We start from the raw sequence: 22,998 nt of genomic DNA on the forward strand, positions 1-22,998 counted from the left end.
GCTGGCCTTAGATGATTTTATGAGTGCCTGTAGTTTTTTGCTAATACTGATCAGAGATGCCTTCCCTTTTTGGGATTTTGCTCTATCATGTAGTAGCTTCCTCCTTCTATTGTATAGTTTGTTTATGGCTGGGGTCCACCAGACAGGACGTCTGCCTTTGGAGGATTGGGTCTTGGTTTTATTTGGGATTGCATGATCCATGCATTCCTGAAGGTGTTCATAGAATGCATTTATAAAGGATTCTGCGGTCTGGGCCGTATTTTCCACAGGCTCGGGGGCTTTGAAGGATTCCACCTCGGTTTTGATAAGTGTGAAATTTGCTTTAGAGAAGTTTTTCACTGTGGTTTTCTGGGCAGGGGGTGGGGTCGGGATGTGAATATCCAGTGAGATTAGTTTATGGTCTGATCTTACCAGTGAGGGATACACTTCTGGTCAGGAGCATAGAGTCCCCATGTTGGTGATCAGGTCCAGTATGTTTTCCCCTTTTGTGGGAGTGGTAAAAGTTGTTCCATAGCATTTGAGTTTATAAATTCTAGGAACCTTTGGGCTAGGGTGTTGGAGCTAGAGTAATGCTCCCAGTCTGTTTGGGTAGTTGAAGTCACCCAATATAATGGTGTTTGGAGAGACCGTCATATTTTCCAGTGTTCTCAGGAAGGCCGAGTGGGGTTCCTGGGTTTGGGAGGGTGGTCTGTAGCAGGCTATAAACTGGAAAGCAGTTTTACCCACGGTTAGTTGCACATGGATAGTTTCTGATGCTTCGTGCTGTGCCACCAACCTGGAGGTGTGGGTATCTTTGACGAATATTGATACTGTCCCCCTCCTTTTGTGGTTCGGTCCAAGCTTTGGGGCCGAAAAGCATGGTATGAGGTATAACCTGGTAGTGCTGGGGTGCTCTCGGGAGCCTTGAACCAGTTTTCTGTTACTGCACAGATATCAATGTTCTCCATGCTAAGGAGAGTTTCGAGTGCGTGCATCTTGAGGTTTAGACTTTTGGCGTTGAGTAGCATTACTCTTAGTTTCTTATCCCTTGTGATACCTATGGAGGTGGGTTTGTCTTTTGAGCCTTGCCTAAAAAAGGCACTATGGGGGAAGCAAGAGCCTTTGCCAATATCCGAAAGCCCAGGGGTGACAGGTGCAAGCCGTCCCTAGCGAAGCATCGTGGCTTGTCGAGCATGTCATCCCAGGCTGACGGGCATTGGATCCCCTTTGAATGACACCAATACTTTAGCCAATTGTTAAAATTGATCATTTTGTCTTTATACTGTGGCATCATTCTTGGTGAGGGTAAGATGCTACTCAAGGTCAGGGTCATACCGGCCTGGGCTACATGATCAAAGAGCTCCTCTATGTCTTTTTTCATGTAGTCCAGGGAGGTACGTCTCAGGTCATTCACACCAGCATGGACAATGACCGAGTCATATTTGTATTTACCTTGGAGTGACCTGAGTGCTTGTGTTGTGGCGGATCCTAGCGCCTGACAGGCAGCTCACCGTGACCTTCTTGTTCAGCCTGGTGAGCGGGACGTCAGTGTGCCTGACGATAGAGTCACCTAGTACAAGTGTATCAGGTGTGGTGTTTAGCCTTAAGGGCTGTGACTGTTCGGCACACTGGCTTTGTGAGCTATGTGTTGCACGTGTTTTGTTTTGGGGTAGCGGTTGCTTGGGTGTCTGCTTTGGAGGTCTCTACTGCTTAGGCAGATTTTTATTTAGAGCCTCAGAGTATGTTTTTTTGTGTTTGTGTTTGGTTTGCTGTCGTGGTAGGTCTATGTGAGACTGGAATTGTAGTGAGTGTGGTTTCCTTCTCCTCCTGACTGGTTACACCAGTACTAAGTTGAGAGAGCTTAGCCTCCAGTTTGGCTATATGGTTGCATCTCTCACATGTGTTGGAATTTGTTGGGAGGAGGAGAGGGTTGTCTGTGTACATGAGGCAGTTGTAACATTGCCTCAAGATTCCCAGATTCACCAGCTGGACCGGAGAGGAGATTGACAACTGACCTTTGGAGATGCTAGAATAGTATTGGGATTTCCTTTATAATTGAAAAAAAAGGGCCAATGGGGAACAAGGTACTCAAGGGGAGTTTGTGAGGGTGTAGTGCTTTTAATTTTTTAGTGCTGACTTATATAATTGCTTTAGTGAGCAAGTGCCTGGTAACTTAAATGCAATGTGTTACAGGTAACATAAATGCAAAAACGACAAACAGTAACTTTCTTTCAAGTGAAACAAGGAAATAAGTACAGTAAGCAATGCAGATATCACTAGGGATCCACAGAAGCGCTGAGAAGTCGCGTTTTAGGTGGAATTAGCGTTCAGGGAAATAACAAGCATACAAACAAAGCTATATTCAGCAGGCCTGGATCTAGTCTATGCTACAGCAAACAAGGTGTACCAATTTCAGTAAGAAGCAGTTCAGATATGCAGGCACTATAAGCCTTTAACCAGAAATTCCCAGCTCAGAGGGGCAGAGTCCAGCTTCTCCTCCCACAAGAGTGCAGACCACGAACCCTCTTAATGTAAAATAACTGGCCTGAAGCCCAAGTGCTTAAACCAGAATTAATACACTTTTAGAATAACAGACACTGAGCCCTCAATCAGCAGTTCCCAACTTAGAAGGATGTAAGCTACCTGTTCTGCCACTACAGTGCAGACCACAAACCTTCTTAATGTAAAACAACTGGTTTGAAGCCCAAGTGCTTAAACTAAAAGGCGTAGAATGAGTTACACCAAGCAGTAATAAATACAATTGAGTACTATTAAGATGACGCAAAAGCAAAATAAAGTAGGAAGAAACACAAATACAGTAAAAGCAGATAAATTTTTTTTTTTTTTTTTGAGTGAGCAAATAAAATGGGCCCAGAGTTATGGGACAGAAACAAGTGCAAATGCAGGCCTTCAAATCAGAATGTTGAGAGAGATGGAAGACCGCCCAAACGGCCAATAACTACAAATTCTGGGCCAGAACCACTCCTTATGTGGTAGACAGGTTACCTAATGCTTACCACTCCCACTGATAAGCTAGAAGGCTTCCCTCCAACACAGAAAGGCTTGGGGGGCTCAGAAGCTTACAAACAGTCCTGGATACAGCAAATCTGTATATGGAACACTAATTACAGGAAAGATAGGAAACAGGCTAATTACAGGAAAGGTAGAAAACAGGCTTACAATTTTTTTTTTCAGAAAAGTAGCAAAAACAGTAGTAAAAACAATTCACATGCAGTGCAAGCTGGCACACTTGAGTATGTAGCAATATTAGTCCACACACAGTTTGAAAAAATGTAATTAAATTAAAAAGGACTTAAAGCAAGTGCAGAAAGGGTTTATTAGGTAGAATGCAGTCAAAAGATGGGACTGGGGGGTGTCCTAGATCAAATCTACAGTGGGGCGGGCACTGCAAAAGCCACCAAATTTAAACTACAACCAAGAACGGGGGGGGGGGGACACTTTCAACAGAGATGTGAGGAATCACAGTACAAATTATAAAACCAGAAAAATATATACTGATCTCTGTATATTTGCAGAACAGTAAAACAACCGATATCTAAGCAACAATTTAGCTCTATAATACAGAAAAATATACTCAGCTCTACATATTTGCAGAGTCTTGTAAGGCTCTCTCTCAGTGCACAGGTTCCAATTTAAATGCAGACTGTTTTTAACAGGTCAAATTATGGGAACCTGGAGTTAAGCAACACACAAGCTATAAAAAAACGGTTATATCAGCTGAAGACAAGGCAGAAAATGAGGGGGGGTGGGGAAGACAGTTTCAACAGAGATGTGAAGAATCACAATACAAATTATAAAACCAGAAAAATATATACTGATCTCTGTATATTTGCAGAACAGTAAAACAACAGCTATCTAAGCAACAATTTAGCTCTATGATACAGAATAATACAGAAAAATATAATCGGCTCTATATATTTGCAGAGTCTTGTAAGGCTCTCTCTCAGTGCACAGGTTCCAATTTAAATGCAGACTGTTTTTAACAGGTCAAATTAAGGGAACCTGGAGTTAAGCAACACACAAGCTATAAAAACCGGTTATATCAGCTGAAGACAAGGCAGAAAATGAGTTGGGGGGGGGGGGGCAGTTTCAACATAGATGTTTGGAATCACAATACAAATTATAAAACCAGAAAAATATATACTGATCTCTGTATATTTGCAGAACAGTAAAACAACAGATATCTAAGCAACAATTTAGCTCTATAATACAGAAAAATATACTCAGCTCTGTATATTTGCAGAGTCTTGTAAGGCTCTCTCTCAGTGCACAGGTTCCAATTCAAATGCAGACTGTTTTTAACAGGTCAAATTAAGGGAACCTGGAGTTAAGCAACACACAAGCTATAAAAAACGGTTATATCAGCTGAAGACAAGGCAGAAAATGAGGGGGGGAGACCGTTTCAACAGAGATGTGAGGAATCACAGTACAAATTATAAAACCAGAAAAATATATACTGATCTCTGTATATTTGCAGAACAGTAGAACAACAGATATCTAAGCAACAATTTAGCTCTATAATACAGAATAATACAGAAAAATATACTCAGCTCTATATATTTTCAGATTCTTGTAAGGCTCTCTCTCAGTGCACAGGTTCCACTTTAATTGCAGACTGTTTTGACAATATGAACTTTTGATCATCTGCCATCCTCTGATGCTGACGCATCTTTGAAACCATTACTCATTTCTATGTCTCAAGTTACTAAACATTCTTTGTATATGTTCGTATGAGGCTGCTGATGCTTTGTCCAGGGTGACTGTCACTGGGTCAGTTTTGAGAAGATTTGCTTGGCTATGTACTCAAATGTTTACCAGTGGATGTAAAAGCTGAACTTCAGAATGTACCTCTGGATAAATAATTATTTGACTTTCCTCTACTGAGGTTCTCAAAAGGTTTGATGAGAGGGGAAAGTGTATCCAAGGGGTGTCTAAGATATTTCAATCCCCCTATTCCCAAATATAGTAGAAATTTGTCTTCTAGCCCAGGATCCTTTTATAGGAAACAATATAAATAATACCTGCAAAAGACAGACAAGCAAGTTTTTATAAGACAGGCATAAAAACAGAAGGTTGTCTTTCCCAAGCCCAAAGACAATCTGAAAAAGCGTATTGATTATCTGCCATCAACCTTGTCCCCCTTCCCACCCTGGTGACCCAGTAAAGCTTTCCCAAAACATAGGCTTTAACTTTCCTCTGTGGCACCAAATTACTTCAGACGACTGAGTTCTGTCAATCATTCAAAAAGGTTACAACTGTCAGTAGGACTCCCTTCCTCCTTTCCTCAGAATTCCCCCACATCCATCCAATCAAGCCTTCCTTTTTTCTCCTATCCTGGATCAAATGCTTTCTAAGGGAGTAAGACTCTGTCTTCTTGCAGAGCAAGTAGAACGAGTTTTACTTGATATTTCTGGTGCCTGAGAAAGAAGTAACTTGAAGACTTGTCCTGCCCCTTTCAATTGTAGACCTTCAGTCTTTGTTGCCTCTCATGTCTTCTCAACGTTTCCTAGTAATTCTGGTTTTAAAATATGCATACCTTCACATTCCAGTTCTCAAATATTAGAAAATTTTTAAAAGATTTCTGTATCTGGTTCACATTTTCATCTTTCTAGTTTACCATTGTCAACAGCTCTACTGTTATGGTAAGTTTACTTGTACAGCTGTGTTTTCTAAAGCTCTTATACAGCAAGAATGGTTAATAAATGAAAGGATTTCCTGGAGAGGTTGTTGAAGAGCAAATTAGAGGTATCATCCAAGAGGGTATGGGGTAGGTAGACTTAAGGGGCAGTTGTGGAGTGGTAGCTTCAACAAAGTGACAAACTATCATGACCAGTACTACTGATTTGTGGGCATTTTTATGCATGTTTGTCAGTTCTCATTATAGCTCTTGTATTCACATGACCTTCTAGCTGAGGATGTATTTTTCTACTCCCCTTATGGTAAGATGCTTCAGTTGTTACATTGTAACAGTAGGTCCTCCTATTAGTAAACATTCTGATTATTCTATAGCATTGTCACCCAAACTGTTTCTTGCAGGATAGTTTTATTTAAGTGGGAGGCAAGAGCTGTAAATCCTAGCATATACTTCTCCCTTAACCCTGACAGAAAGGGGATCATGTTTAGTTAATGATCTTTTAATTAAATGCAGTCTAATACAACTCTCATTGTTGAGATCCTTTTTAATTGCAGTTTAGTAGTGTTGCAGTTTTATACTGTTTAGGTGGGGCTTAAAGTTTTATAATGTTTGCATACTGTAAATTTTGGTCATTTTGCTTCATTTTCTATTAAAATGTGAACTGCTTTCATTTAGCTTTATTGCTTTGTTTTGTGACTTACTATGACCTTGTTTCATCTCTAGGTCAAACTTATCTTTCTGGATGTTTTCCTGATTGCCATGACCACTCAATGTTTAGGTCTCCTAACTGTTCCTATCAGGTGGTCCCCAGCATAACTTTAGTACTGGATTGATCCCTCTGACTTGTAGAGGAATCAGCCTTACAGTGCACACAGTAACATCTAGGGAGCAAGGGATCTCATAGGAAGACCCAGGACACAGCACTGGTAACTTTCATTTATGTGGTGGTCAGTCTGCAACTCTGTTGTCCCTCTCAGCATGCTGATATTTTAAGCTGAGCAGGCAGTGAAGAATGGCTTGGGACCCGTGTGTCCAGGCACCTAGAGAAAGCTGCTTCCTAGCTGTCTCACTTAGACCTGGTAGAGTCCAGAGCTTAAGTGAGGTCTTTGTACAGCACACACCAACCCGTCCTGGCGAGGCGCACCCATCTTCACTGTCTATACTACCAATTACCAAAGCTGCTAATCAAACTCACATCTAATGTGCCATAATCAAGGCTTTATTGCTGTACACCACCAAGTCTTGACTTGTTTGTTTTTTCAGTCAGGCCAGGGTGTTTTATTTTTAGGGACTTTGCCATTTGCCCATAGTTGTGTGACTGGAGATGGTATGTATGTATGCCTATATGTATGTGAGTTAGGAAGTAGGGTGTGAGTGGTGAAGCACATAGTGGATACATGGGGCATTCTCCTTTGCAAATCATGTGTTATGTTTGCCACCTTCTGTGTTTGCAATTTTCTCATAATATATATTGGCTTCATTCTTATGAGTCTGTTACTTAATGGAAATACAACACAAAGATGATCTATAGAGGCCAGTGTGGGCTTGCATGCCTGAGGAATGGCAGTTTGAGATTTTCAGGAAGACCCACATAAGAGGTACAGAAAGTATGTATCCAAATGTGCCATGGGCTACACATTCTTTTCTTGAAGAACATCTGATATGAAGAGCACTCGATTTGTTATTTTGGGCAGATTTTGGTAGCAATACAAATTCTCTTACCTGTAAATTCCTCAGGTCGTCATTCTAGAATTTTTCAAATGTGCTCAAGACAATCTGAGTCATGAGATCTTTAAGTTTGAAGGAAAGAGGTTGATTATGTAAGCATCTGCATAATTCCTGATCTTAGTTAATAGGTGTTGCTTTCCTTCCACCTTTCCCAGATAAGTTGATATAAACAAGGCTATTTCTTTCTATTTCATTTCCGAACTTTTGTTCGAATTTTCATTAGATTCATCTTGTGCACGTTTATCAAAAGAATGAGTAGGTAATGGTCACAGTCACATAATCCCTGTTTCCTTAATGCACTGTTGGATCAGAAGACCCCCTAATACTGGGGATACCCATTGTGGGGGTACTGTTTGGTGATGGACATTTGTTAAACAGCTGTTCATCAAGATGTTCTTGAAAACCAGACATTATAGTGAGGCCTAAGCAGTTTACTTTTTATGCATGTAGTACAGTATCTCCAGTATTCCTTCAAGTTACGAAATGGGTAAGTAGCCATGGTAGCACTTTGAATCTGTATCCTAGAGGTACATTGTTCCATGCTGTTAAATCTATCACAATTTTATGACAATACTGACAATTCTGTCATTGAGTAACTTTTTTTTTTAAAAGATGTCTACAGGCTTGGAACTTAAATGATTGCATGGTTCTGGTCTTTGAAGCTGAGTCTTGTAAGACTAAATGTGAATTATTCTTCTACAGCAATACATGGCCACAAAAGTCACTTGGACGCATTGAATGTATGAATTTAAACTTAATTTTTTGAGTAATTTAGATATTTTTCCCCCAGATCCACTATGATGAATTTATTCCTTTGTTTGAGAAACAGTACCCTGAACATAGATGGAATGATATACAGGTATGTTAAACTCACATTTGCATTTTAAATAGGCTATAAGTTAGAACAATGTGATTAAATTCAGAGTCTGAATAATTTGTGTTGTGTTTCTGATTTGCCAGAGTTTAAATTGTCGCCAACAGTTATAATTAATGGATGCCATGTTCAGATGGTCGACATTTACCAGAGAGTTGACTGAAGGCAGCCTCTGCTATAGTACATTTGCTTGTACTTATGATTAAGATGCAGTCACATATGAAGACAGCTCTCAAAGGCATAGCTAAACATCTTGATGATTTCTACAAACCAGTTATATTTTGTGGTTTGTAAACTGGAAATTGTCAGGATAGGCTGGATGAAGTGCCTTCATAAAACAATCTTCAAACAGAATAACCAAGTAAAGAGCCTACCACAGCTGTAAACCTATACATTGTCTTCCTTCAAATAGTTATCCCCATACATAGCTAAATCTTAAACCCAAGGATTTAAACACTTCACAACTGGTAGCTTCATAACCTGTTGGAAACAAGAAACCATAATCCCTTTGCCTAAAACCCCAAGGCCTACCTGTGCTGTTGACTTTAATATACTTAGTCATGTTGTGGATTATATAAGTGCAGACATCATTGTTTTGTGTAATATGACTTCAGAAAAGGCTACGGTTCCCTTGACTGCCTTAGTCAAGTTTAGCCTATATTGTTGCAAATATGGTAAAGAAACAACTAACGGGGGTCTTTTTATTGTCTCTCTCTGAGCATTTGACAAGATAGAGCAGTTGCTGCTACTTAATAGGCTTATTAACATAAGGCTTTGTTAAAGGTTCCTTAACCTAGTTCTGTGGTTATCTGATACACAGGCCTCTTAAAATCAATCACCCTTGACTAAGGTATAGTAGCCCAGAGATGTCCTTCATGGATGCATCTGCAGTCATAACAACTGGGTTGTCCTGTCGTCAGGCAGCCCTTCAGTCGGCCGGATTCCAAAGTCCGGGTCCGGCTTCGGCTGATGTCGCACTTCACCCGACGTCATCTCTGTTGGTCTTCGGGTATAAAGGCATCAGCCGACGCCATTTTCCTCAGTCTTTCTTGCCCGAAGCAGAAGCTGTTCGCAAGTGCCGGTCGGTCGGATCCAGAGATTACTTCTACCGAATACTACTTCAAAGACTTCTAAAGCTAAGTACCCCGTTGGGGACTCTTTCTTGCCTCAGCCGATGTCAGAAAAAGTTAATAATTGTTTAACCTGTGGGAAACAAATACCTCATAAAGATTTCCACTCTTATTGTCTGCCTTGTTTAGGCCCAGCCCACGACGTAGCAGCCTGTTCGGCCTGTGCTTCATTCAACCAGGCGCCGGTCGGAGTTTGCTGAACAGTTTTTCGGTTCTGATTTTGCGTATATTATGCCGCCGGATCCTCCGACTACCCAAACTGCTAAAAACGCAAAGATAAAGACCGACTCCGTGGTTTCGGCCCAAACCATGGTTAAGCAAGCCGAAACCGAGAAAACTGATCAAAGTACAGCTGAATCTATCTCTACCACTGAGGCCCCTGCTACTTCTCTTGAATCGGCCTCAGAAATTTTACCCACTACGGTGGTTGCCTCTGACTTATCAGACACCATTCCCTTGGATGTCTCTACCCCAGCACGTGGTGCTGCTAGGCCTCCAGCAGCCATGTCCATTAAGGCCTTTGCCAGGGCTAAAGCAGCCAAAACTACTAAAACAGTGCCTGTTAAACCCCTACAACCAGGCCCTCTTCTAGTTCACAAATGCTTACTCTGGCAGAAGATTTAATTTCATTAATTAGGGATCTCAGTCTCACCCAGACAGGGCCTCTCAGCCCCAGAGAAGAGACCTAGGGCAGAGCCCCGAGCCTGTGTCCTCTGATGATTCTGCCGATGAATCAGACATAACAGACCAGCCAGAGGCTCCTTTCTCCAATTTTGAAGACTCAGATGCTGAAGAATCCATTCCAGCTGCTTCCCTCCAGAAGAATTCTCCTTTGGGGAAACCTTACATGCCATGAGAGCAGTTCCAATGGCAGCAGCAGGATTTCTCAGACTCCAGAAAAGACTTAGGACCTTTCTGCACCTTCCACAGCACAGGCCCTTAGCTATACCTCCTGTTCTCTCTGTGGTGGATGATGCCTTCAATGATGTCTGCTCTGCACCAGATTCTTTACCTCCAGCCCCTGCCAAACCAGACAGATTTTACAGGGTACCAGACACTCATCACCACCTTTACAAGGCCCCACTTGCAGACCAAACTATATCCCAGGGTCCCAAGGCAGTAGCCGCGACCACAGCTAAAACCCTATTCCTTCTGAAAGGGAAGCCAGGTCATTAGACAGATGGGGCAAAAAGGTCTACACCTCAGCTACTCTCTCAGCTAGAGCTTTAAACTGTCAGTTTCACATGATACAATACCAAGAGTTTATGCTTGATCAGTTAACAAAAAAGCTATCCTCTGATGAATCTATTGATAAGAAATATGTATTAGAAATGGTAAATAACATACAACAGGTTAGTAACCATTCCTTAAAATGTGGCTATGATGCACTGGAGGCTTCATTTAGATCAGCCATGACTGGCACAGTGATAAGAAGGCATGCATGGCTAAAGGAACAAGCTTTACCGGATCATGTTAAAGCTAAGTTATTAGATGCTCCTATGGATAAGACCAGCTTGTTTGGTACACCTGCCCAGCAGGTAATGAAGAAAATGGAAGAAAAGGCAAAATCTGTTCAAACGTTTAAAGATTTCTTGCAGGTTCAACCCCAAGGTTTAGCAGGAACTGGCCTGCCAAAATTGGTCCTTTCCTGACTCCACAAGATCCCAAAGGGGCAGGAATAGACGTTCCAGAGGCAGAAACCAATCCAGAGGAGGTGCCTACAGAGGACGACAGTGGCAAGGTAACAACAGAGGCACAGACACAACCACTGCCACTACAACAACACAACCACAGTGACTTAACTCTAAATCCGCCTACCAGGGAACAAATAGCAGCTCCATTAGGCGGCAAATTAACCTTATTTTCAAAGAACTGGCACTATATCACAAAAGACAAGTGGATTTTACAAACCATAGATCAAGGTTACCGGTTCCACTTCCACACTTTACCAGTCAAAAGAGGAATGCCAAATCTACCTCCAGATCAAGAAACAGAGGCTCTACAACAGATAATGCAGTTAGCAAACATGAGAGCTGTGGAAAGAGTGCCAACAACAGAATGAGGAAAGGGATTCTACTCCAGACTATTCCTAGTTCCAAGAAAGGAAAAAAGTTGGAGACCTATTCTCGACTTGTCCACCTTAAATACATACATCATTGTCCCAAAATTCAAAATGCTGACCCTACAGCAACTTCTTCCCATGCTGGGCAAGGAGTGTTGGCTGGTAACTCTAGATCTCAAGGAGGCATACCTGCACGTCCCCATTCGACCAATCTGCAGAAGATACCTCAGATTTCTTGCAGGATCAGAGCATTATCAATTCTCAGCATTGCCCTTTGGCTTATCTAGAGTATTCACAAAATGCCTGGCATCAGTAAACTGCAGACTACAGGAATTCAAATTTACCCATACCTGGACGACTGCCTGCTACAAGGGGACAACAAAAGCAAGCTGACAACAGATTTACAAAGGGTCATTTACTTGCTACAAGCACTGGGATACACAGTCAATTTACAAAAATCAAGGCTGATACCATCCCAAACAAGGACATTCTGAATTGGACACAGTAAAACAAATAGCATTCCTAACTGCAGAAAACAAAAAGAACTCCTCTTTACTTCTTGGCACTAACAAAACAGAACAAGTTAACAGCAAGAAAAGTACTGCAGGCCTTGGGCTTCATGGCATCATGCATAATCTTGGTCCCACTTGCCAGACTACATATGAGAAAACTACAGTGGTACCTAAAGAATTTATGGTCCCAACACAGACACAGCCTAGAAACAGAAATTCCACTAATTCCATGCTTAAAACAGGAGTTCCTATGGTGGGCTCAAGCATGCCAGTCAAACCCAGGGCTACCCTTTCGCAGATGTCAAGCAAGCCAGACCATCACAACAGACGCTTCAGACCTAGGATGGGGCCCACATGCTGGACAAATGCGTGCAAGGATTGTGGACGAGGATCAACTTCACCTGCACATCAACCTAAAAGAAATGCTGGCAGTAAAACTGGCAATCCAAAAGTTCAGACCATTTCTCAAAGAGGGCCAGTTGATGATAAGGACAGACAACACCACAGTCATGTGGTACATCAACAAACAGGGAGGCACTCATTCATACCCCTATGCAGAATGACTTTGGAGCTGTGGAACCTGGCACTCGGCTACAACATCCAGTTACAGGCAATATTTGTACCGGGAAAAGAAAATACTCTAGCAGACATATTAAGCAGAACCACATCGGATGCCCACGAATGGATGCTACACCCGGACATCTTCAAGACCATCTCAAAGAAATGGGGAATGCCTCAGATAGATCTATTCGCTTCCCTCTCAATCACCAGCTCAAAAATTCTGCACAAGGACATTCCACCCACTAGCATGGAAAGTGGATTCGCTCTCCTTCAGCTGGAAAGGCCTAACAGCATATGCATTCCCACCTCTTCCCTTGATACACAAGGTATTACTAAAAATCAAGGAAGAACGTCCAAGGATAATCCTGATAGCTCCAAACTGGCCAAGACAACACTGGTACCCACTGCTGAGGAGCATGTCTCAGAACAATATGTGGCCAATACCCCTGATGCCTTTGATGTTAACTCAGAACAACTACAGCATCATGCATCCAAACCTAAAACGTTGCAACTGACTGCATGGAACATCACATAGCAGCAGCTAATCCAGAACTTTCCCAAAGAGTTAAAGACATTATTCTTGAAGCCCGCAGACCCTCAACAAGAAGGAACTATGCAGGAAAATGGAAAAGGTTTGTCATTTGGAGTACTGAAAGAGGAAAAGATGTGTCAAACATAGATATGCCTAACATTCTGGAGTATCTGGCCGAACTTCTACATTCAGGCCTGTCCTACTCCTCCATCAAGATACATGCATCAGCTATATCAGCAGAATACAGCTTTGATCCACCTGTTTTTTCACACCCTTTACTCAGGCAGTTCCTCAGAGGAATCAAGAATGTAAAACCTCCAAGGAAACCACCATTGCCAGCTTGGGACTTGAACTTTGTGCTAGAAAAGTTGACACTGTCACCCTTTGAACCAGTAGCAACAGCAGACCTACAGCATCTATCGTGGAAAACGGCCTTCCTACTGGCAATAACCTCAGCCAGGAGGGTTTCTGAACTTCAGGCCCTAATGGCAGTACAACCCTTCCTAATCTTCCACCAAGATAGAGTGTCCATGAGGACTAATCCTACATTTATGCCTAAGGTGGTATCCAGAGTGTCTTTAAACCAGGCAATCCACCTACCTACCTTCTTTCCCAACCCACAAAACAGAGGGGAAAGAATACTGCATACCTTGGATGTACATAGACAGCTACGCTACTACTTGGACAGAACAAAAAGTAGCAGAAAAACTGACCAGGTTTTGTAGCCTATGCAACAGGAAGGGAAGGAAAAGCTATTTCCAAACAGACAATCTCCAAATGGATAGGAAATTGCATACGATTCTGTTACTCCTTCCATGGAAAGCCAATTCCACAGAACATAAGACCTCATTCTACAAGGGCAACAGCCACTACCACAGCCTTCTTACGAGGAGTGGCAACCAAGACATTATTGAGGCGGCTACTTGGACCTCCGTGCATACATTTGCCAAGCATTATAATTTGCCTCTATATTCCAGATCCCGAGCAGGGTTTGCCACTGCTGTACTGCAAGGGATCCTAAACACACCATAATCTAGTTTTTTCCTCCTCCCTAGTTGGCTATGGTATTCTACCCACTTGTTATGACTGCAGATGCATCCATGAAGGACATAGTACAGTTTTGTACCTACCATAAATGTAGATGTCCGAACTGGATAGCATCTGCAGTCAGGATTACCTCCCTCCTTCCCCTCTGTGGTACTCCTAGGGTGTTTACCCTCCTAATAGCTAGCTGGTGGGGAGTCTTTTATGGTGTATTTGTTTGTATATATGTACATACATGCTTATTTTTGTGTTTACCTCTATCTTTTTGGAAACATTGGCATTTATCCAAATTTTAGCCTTCAAGAGGGCTACTGGCATCTGGGGCAAGAAACACTGAGGAAAATGGCGTCGGCTGATGCCTTTATACCCGAAGACCAACAGAGATGACGTCGGGTGAAGTGCGACATCAGCCGAAGCCGGACCCGGACTTTGGAATCCGGCCGACTGAAGGGCTGCCTGACTACAGGACAACCCAGTTGTTATGACTGCAGATGCTATCCAGTTCGGACATCTACATTTATGGTTGGTACAAAACTGTACTTTCTACCTTAAGTCCCTTACTGTTCAGCATTTGTGTCACTGTGGTAGTAATAATAGATGGAAATATTAAGTGCAAAGGTTTTTTTTTTTTTTTTAAGTGAAACTTTTTATGGGATGTTGAGAGCTCGGAGTGAAACAGAAAAGTGAAACTAAAGTAAAGAAGTCCAACTCCTCACACTAAGGGCGGAGTTTGACTTCCGTACTTTACTTTAGCTTTACAAACACACACACACACACACACACACACACACACACACACACACACACACACACACTGTAAGAACGAGTGATCCCCTCACAGCAGCATCTGTTAAAAGGTTTCCATACTCTCTTTAACCACACACACACCATTTCAGAATGAGCAATTTCCAAAATAAAATATCAAATGCAGCAACAATAAACACGGTGTTCTCAGTAAATTTAGGGTGAGATTCAGAAGCATGGCTAAGTAATGATGAAATAGCATGATCAAAGCAACTCAATGTAGCCTGAAGATTATTGGCAATGTAGTAAGAATCATGTTGCATGACAGAGAGAAACTAGAGTGTGCTGGCCAAAAACACACAAGTTGTATAAATACTGCCTTTGCACAAGGACAATCTTCTGACTTAATAATCCCAGTAGACTGCATATAGCATGCCTGCAATGTTGTGCATGCAAACATACAACAACATGCAGTTACGAGCACACGAATGCCCTAATAAGCACTTCGCAGCAAAGGCTCTGCAAGTTTATTGCTATAAATGGGAAGGAAATGGGTTTATAGAAAAGTTAGAAAGAAGGAAGAGCAAGCACTGGAACAAGTAAGTTGACAAGAGGAAGAGTAGACTGAGATTGGGGTTGGGAAGTCAGGGTATCTTTATTGGGTGACAGATGGTAGCAAGAACAGGCAAACAAGCACAAAACACAAAGAGAAACAGTTAAGATGCTGACATAAATGGGTGAAACACAAAAAAGAGACACAGGCATTCAGATGGAGGGCAATGGATGATGCGGAAGATTAGAACGCAAACAGTGGAGGGAACTGAAACTCAGGAATGATGACGGGTGATAGGGTGGGATGACAGGTGACTTTCACCCTAACCAGTGCTGCATCCAGGGAGAGGTCAGCAATGTCCATGATTGCCTTCCTGGCTGGGACCATCTACTAGGGACCAGGCAGTGATGTTACTCTGCCAGTCACAGAAGGATGTGCTCAGCCATCACTGTCCCCACATCCTCCATCCCCTGCCAGGCAACATACTGTGCCCCACTGTTGGTGTCCCCGTATAGACCACCTACACCCTCCAGCGATGACAGATTGCCAGAAGCCACCACTGAACCATCCAGGTCACTTCTCAGTGGATAACCTACGTCACGATACTAAGGGGCAGGCTGGCCTGAGGCAACTAGAGACCCAGGAGGAGATGGCAGAACTGTTGCCACACCATAACCACAGCTGTAGCTGATACTGTATAAAATAGGAATATAAATGGAGAGAAATGAAAACAAGTGAAAAGGACAGTGATAGAGGGTGACATAGCAGGCGAAAAAACTGCAATACTGTATAATACTGTTTTGGCACACAGATACTTGGAAAAGTAAAATATTGTTAGATATGCAATGCGAATAAATACAATACACCAGCAAGACCAAAGAAAACTATTGCAAGTAGTTCACCACAAGGTACATGATGAAAAATTTGCCAAAGCATCCCCCCAGTGTGTGTCATAAGCATGTGGTGCAATGAGTGAATACAGAGACCAAGGAATTTGGACTGAGATGCTTCTGGTGACATGTTATGTGGCTAAGGAACATGCAAGGAGGCGGCAGACCTGGCCTACAGGACAGTGACATGCAGGGCAACATATGGACCATACCACGGGGCCACAGGTGACAAAACATTGCTGTAAATACAACTGGAGACAGACTAATAATACAACATGCACCAACCACCAGTAAACAAAGCAGTGCACTCTTTTTGAGGCATGTCCATGGTATGCCAGGTATAACTAGTACTAGGAGATATGGAAGAGTGGGTATAACTAGTACTGGCAGAGGATGTAGAAGACTGGGTATAGCTAGTACTGGCAGAGGATATGGAAGGGCAGGCGCAGCTAGTACTGGCAGGGGATATGGAAGGGATAATGCATGCACAATGTTCAGTAGGCAAAGCAATGCAGTCTTTATGGATGGCAGGGCTATGACAATGGAGATAGCAATGTGGGGGTAGTAAACATGCAGGTGTGATGTAAAGCATGACACGTGATGGTGGTCCACCCCACAGCAGGTCAATGATCCTTACACTGACACTTTTGGCACTTCCCAGAGATAGGATAGGAGGAAGGCATGTCTGCCTGAATGTACAATGTATGTTTATCAGGAGCCATAAAATAACTGAAGATATTGCAGAACTCATTTTATAAGCCATTTCAGTTTTTAAAAGACTGCTATTTGGAAGAGAATTCAGCGTTTCCTTTAGAGAAATGGTGGTTTCTATCAGTATAAAATTATGAAGGTTTAAATGATTGTTTTTTTTTTCCAGCATGAAGATAGGAGTGGTGGGGAGGGAAGATGCATTAATTTCATTATAATATGTTAGATATTTTTAATTGATTGTCTATAACGAAATATGTATGCTGAATTTATAGCATAATTACATTTTAAAACACTAACAATAAGCAATTCTGCAGGTATCTAAAATGTATGCACCTGTAATATCACTGGTATACATGTACTCCCGGCACCTGGACAGCCCTTCCATGCACCTCTGAAATATTCCTCTATTCTGCTCAATCTTCCTAGGAGCTGAAAAACGTAAAAGAAAAGAAAAATGTAATTAATCAAACATCCTGCATAAAGCTAACCATTTAAGACTAAAAACCGTAGCATTCCCTTGTAATGTGTACTTACTGTAGAATTCTGGTGTACTTTTCCTACCCCCCTCTTTTCATTAGCAAGGAAGGTCACAGTGGCATCTCTTCAGGTCATTGTAGTAATATCTGCATTATTCACCAGTATGGGTGATGCCCAGTGTGTCATTTACTGCCCTGGTAAGGCAGTGCCAGACATTTACTTTGTACTGGGGACAGCCATAAAAGAGCCCTACCAGGTATGCAATACTGTCTGTGCAGGAAATAAAATCAGATCTTGGACTCCTACATGTATCACTTGGAACGCTGCCAAAAATCAGTGCTCTCAGAATCCATGGCCAATTTCAAAGGCCATTGTCTTGAAGAAAATGGTAGCAGATTTACTTCAACAAACATTACAGACATCATTTGACGTGCATTGATGGGGATCGAGCCCCAATGCCACTATATAGTGGTGCATAGATGAAATGCATTCTGGGTGGTGTTTAAGGTCTGAAAGGCACACTTGTCTGATTGTATATAGCCCATAGAACCCCAAATGCCACACCACTATTGCACTGTAGTGTCTCTAGGGGCCACACCGTGGCTTAACACCCCCCCCCCATCATGGCACAGTTAAGGGAATTGCCCAAGCATGCACAATAAGCTTCATGGTCATGCATGTGTTTTTACACTCAATGTGAGACTCTTTGCACTTCTTTAGAGATGTTTCACTGCTACCACGAGTGGCGACCACGCACATACTAATTTTTTTTTTGTTATAATTATGCCTTCATCTTATAAAGTGGTCTTTTTTTATTCTAAAATATGTAGTTTTTGCATTAGTTACTTCAGTGGGCATATATTTATTATGTTTAAGGAACTGGTTCTGTTTACTGTATGCCGAGCAACTGTCCAATTACTTCTTGATTCCATGCCATCCAGCCCAGCCTTCTGATGATGAAATTAAGAGGAGAAACAGTTCTGAAGTGGGTTGGCATGTTTTCTGTAGTCTGCATCAGATTTTATTACAAAGTTACCAAGAATCAAGCACAATCAGTTACTCATTCAGACAAATCAGTAAATATACTCAGCTAAATTCAAGTTCAAGGTAACAAAAGTTAGATAGAACAGGATAAGATTGGTTGTAAGGTATATAGTGCATGGCAGTAATAAAACATATGTAAAATTAACAAATCATTGATTCTTAGACACATTGATTTGTAACCATATAACTTACTGAATTGTTCTAGGCTGGCTGTAGGGAAGTTGTGCTGTGGTCTTATTTAATATAGTAATAAATCTTCCACAGAGAAAGAAAGATGCTCGTTATTCCCACTGCTTCAGTGGCATTTTTGGTATCTGCTAAGGTAGCCCAGTACTAACCAGCTTTCAAAAGCTCAGACTCCCTACCCTCTCTCTTCCTGTGGCACCTGATTGGCTGAGCATATCCTGAGCATGAACCTTCAGCTGTCACTGGGAGTGAGTGCTCAGTCTTTTTCTGCTGTCCAAAGGAGAAAGTTCTCTGACTCTTCACAGAATCCAGGATTTTTCTGGCTTACTGCTCAGATATGCCCCATTTGGGGACTCCCTTCCTCTCATTTTATTAAATGTATTCTCTATTTTTATGTTTATTTAAAATATTTATTTCTGTTTGTAGAATTTCTCCTTGTAGCAATGATTATTTGGCTTCCATCTTTCACAAATGTATTTTTTACTGTTTCTAATGAAACTTTCAATATTTCTCTCAGAAGTGCACTTTTTATGTGGTATGTTAGACATGAGAGGTTGTCTTATTATCTTAACCATCTTAACCACAAATTACTCACTCCTGTCTTTACTGTTGTTACTGTGCTTTATTTTCATCTTTTGACAGGAAAATATTACAGAATTTGGATTTTTTCACCTTTTATGTTGCTCTGCTCTGTGTGTTTTTAACACTGGATAACAATTTTACCACAAATTAAATTATTTGAATATAATGTGGATGTGGAGATTTTATTCTAACAAGAAAATGTAGTTTAAATTCCTATTAAGTGTTGTTTTATGGAAGTTTTATGTGGTTAAAGTGTGTGGAGCTAATTTTTATCACTGGTTTGGCATATTGGTTGCTTTGGTGTTTGAACTCTGAGTACTGTAACTTCTGTCACTTGTAAAAGAATTCTGAATACATTTTAAACTGCTTCTTGTGATAATAGCAGGGTTTGACAGATTTCAGTTGTATGGGGGCATACTTTTTATTGGAAACGTCAATTGCTTATTGTGATACATTATCCAATACTGTCAGTTTATTATTCTGGATCGTGCCCCCAAGTCTTGGTGGCTCCTAAATTTGTAACCCTTTGGACTATGTACTGTATCTGGAGTGCTTACATAGTGTCTGGCCCCAGGGGTTGCCTATAACTAAACCCTAGGCATCCATATTTTCCTTATTTAGATGATTTGATGATTTGTGCAGATTCTGTATCTAGGTGCTTGGAGTCCTTGGACAAGGATGCATCCTCCTTTCCCACCTGGGCTTCAAATTAAACCTTCAAAAGTCCTTCCTCACACCCCTCAACGTATTGCTTTCTAGGGGCATTGGATAGACACAGAAAAAGAGGATGTCCTTCCTTCCAGAAAGAAAAGATCTGACATCACTTAAAAAGACATGTTCTTTGATTTCTCTCTTCTAGATGTGGCCTCATCAAAAATCTTCCTCAAAATTCTAGGTCCCATGAAGACTTCCAAGATGGCTGCACACTGATAAACAGCGTAACTTCATTCAGCTCTCTGCATATCAAAACTGAAACTGAGAAAAAAGGCTGCTATTGAAACTATTTTGGGGGTTAAAATTATGCTAATGGCTAGTAAGTACACTGGGTAGATGCCATCAAATAATGTATTAGTAAAGATCCAATCATACTAATAAAAAGATTTGATACTGACAAAACTGTGGCCAAAGGGAAATAGTTATCAGTTGAAGACGGCAGAGTCCATCCATCCATCCTCAACCCCTTTTCCCATTTTGCACATGGGGTAAGGGTGTTGCTGCACCAGCAATAATCACCTCAAGCCAAGGTTTACACCACCAGGTGGCTAGCCCTGCCATGGAGGAGACAGCAGAGTGTTTGTAGAAAATGATTGCTTCTCTTCTGCCTAGTGTACAGTGAATAAATTTATCCCAGCAATCCAGGAATGCCGAGGGGCAGGTGTGAGATTGAAGCTGCTGTATCCATCTGTCTTAAGGGTATTTTTTCCTAGAGGATCAAAGTCATTTTTGATGCAGAACAAACTAAGGAGGAAAAAAAGTTTATCCAACAAAAAGTGAGGCAGCAAGCAGAAAAGAGACTTTGCCACATATCTCCCAATGGTCCAGATTTTCGCAGAATGTCCAGATATTTGCCTCATATTTTCAGTCTGTTCCTCATAAAATTTATGATTTTCTGGGTTTTTTTGTGGCAAATCAGTGAGGATTGAATTCACTAAATAATGACAGGCATTTGAGTGTCGGACTTTATATCCTTCGGAAGATGAATGGTAACACAAGATCTTTTATTCTAGCAACTTTCTAAGTTTATAAGAGCAGTATTTTAAATTTGTCCCTATTTTTAGGGCTTTGTCCCCCCATTATTTTTGTCTTTGTCTAGATTTTTTGTGCTAAGATATTGAAAGCTATGCTTTGCTAGTGAAACATTTTTCAGTGTTCCAAAGAAAAGTGTTTGAGACAAGAGGGGAAAACCACAGGTCTTGACTTATAAGAATCATGGGTACCTTAGACTTGAACCAGAGTCTGGCATTGGGATATGAAGATGAACAAGAAGAAGATCAGCAACACTGAAGTTAGTGAACAGCTAGGACACTATAAAGCTGATCTAATACCACTAGCCAGACTAAACATTTGTGAAATTTGGCTTTACAAAAAAAAAGTGGCTGAAAAAGAATGGACTTTTGTTGACTTTATTAAACATGTGGGTGGACTATAATGTATATACCCCACTTTGTCACGGTTTCAAAGGATAGTAAAAGGGGAAACAAGTATCTAAGTAAAATATTTTTTGTCTTTACTAGTATTTATATAAAACATTTCATGATACAAATTGCATGTTGTATATAGTCTAGCAGTTTTGTGTAGTGTATAGTCAGTGGTATTTTAAATGTGTTTTTTCTGTGACTGTTACATGGGCTAAAGTTGGTAAAGTAAATGCCTGCTATTTAGTTGTACGAAATGTAGGCTTTACAGTATGACAAGAGAAGAAAGGCAGAACAAAAGCAAGTTTAATGGCAATATGTTGTGATCTTGGGCTGCTGGGGTGAGAGTGAGGTGTAAAAGCGCACCAATTATATGTAGAATTTAGATATTTTCTCTTATTTTTATAAGGGTGAATGACTGCATGACTGACTTTGGCTTAAACTGTAGAGTGTTTTTTATAAGCACAAATAAGATTTAAAATAAGATAATGATGAAAGCCATGACACTAAGTTTCTTACAGCTGCAAATATATATTACTTTTTTCCCATTAGCAAATGTTCAGTGGGAGTCAAAGAGTCTGCAGCTGTACATACTGTTCAGAGTGAAATTTACAAAGATTAATTGTTGAGTACTTTGTCATAGAGATGAGCTGTCTGCAGGTGCAAGCATTTCATCATGAGGTTCTGAGCAGTCTTTATTGAGGCAAATTCTAAATTTAAAGGTACAGTAGTAAGCAGTTCAATGAAAAATAGTTTGAAATTATGGGAAGTGAATCAGAGATAGCTGCCTCCCTAGCAGACTAAAGCAGTGTACAGTTTAATTTTATATAAAGATAGCCAGTGCATTTTTTCTTAGGGCTAAAAGTTAATGTTTTCTTAAACCATGCAAGATATTTTTCACATCTTTGAGGGGAATAGAGGTAATAAAAGATTGGACAGCAGTACATGTACGTGAAAACACAGTCTGTAGCATGCACTTTAGCATGGGTAACCTTAATCTTAGGTTAGTTGATGCCTGTGGGTGCAGCTGTCAGTCTGTGGCAGTTAATCTTATCTGGAGGGTTAAACTTCTTTTTTTTTCAAAGATGTACATGGTTTTGTGTATTTGTTGTATGTTAACAGGGAAATAAGGGTGTTTTGAAAATATATTTTTGTTTGAGTGTTTCAAAAAATGTGATAGGTTCAAATAGAGATGAGAAGAAGCAACTGTACAAAAGATCAGTCTACCAAAGGTGTGTGCATGTAACACAAAAGTTGGAAATGCACATTCAAAAAAACTGTTGTGTAATAGGTAGGAACAATAGCTTTTCATCATAATGGCTACATGCTCCACATTATCTTGGAACATAAATGGCCTTCGAGATTTAGACAAAAAGGAAGGAGTGTTGAATTATATTAAGAAGTGCAGCATGCAAATACCAATGCTTCAGAAGACGCATTTAGAAACAAATGAGCATGTTAATTTAACAGGATAGATGTTCAGTAGAATATCGGGGACAAAGGAAAAAGGGAGTAATTATACTATTTTCTAGAACTCCAATAATGACCGAAGATGGGAAAAAAGACTAATAGATTTGTGGTAGTAAGGGTCTGTTAGT

The 22,998-nt window shown here is 41.0% G+C and overlaps 1 protein-coding gene across 1 annotated transcript in view; it reads left to right on the forward strand.

The window, feature by feature from the left end:
• TTLL12 (tubulin tyrosine ligase like 12) overlaps positions 1-22,998 on the forward strand; it is a 636,007-nt gene that overhangs the window by 466,541 nt on the left and 146,468 nt on the right. Inside the window, exon 11 of the mRNA XM_044087179.1 lies at positions 8,154-8,222. Within this exon, the coding sequence (XP_043943114.1) occupies positions 8,154-8,222 (69 nt within the window). The remainder of the gene's footprint in view (positions 1-8,153; positions 8,223-22,998) is intronic.

The sequence above is a fragment of the Protopterus annectens genome, chromosome 11.part0 (assembly GCF_019279795.1).
Source record: "Protopterus annectens isolate FY-2018-M chromosome 11.part0, PAN1.0, whole genome shotgun sequence".
Classification (NCBI taxonomy): domain Eukaryota; kingdom Metazoa; phylum Chordata; order Ceratodontiformes; family Protopteridae; genus Protopterus; species Protopterus annectens.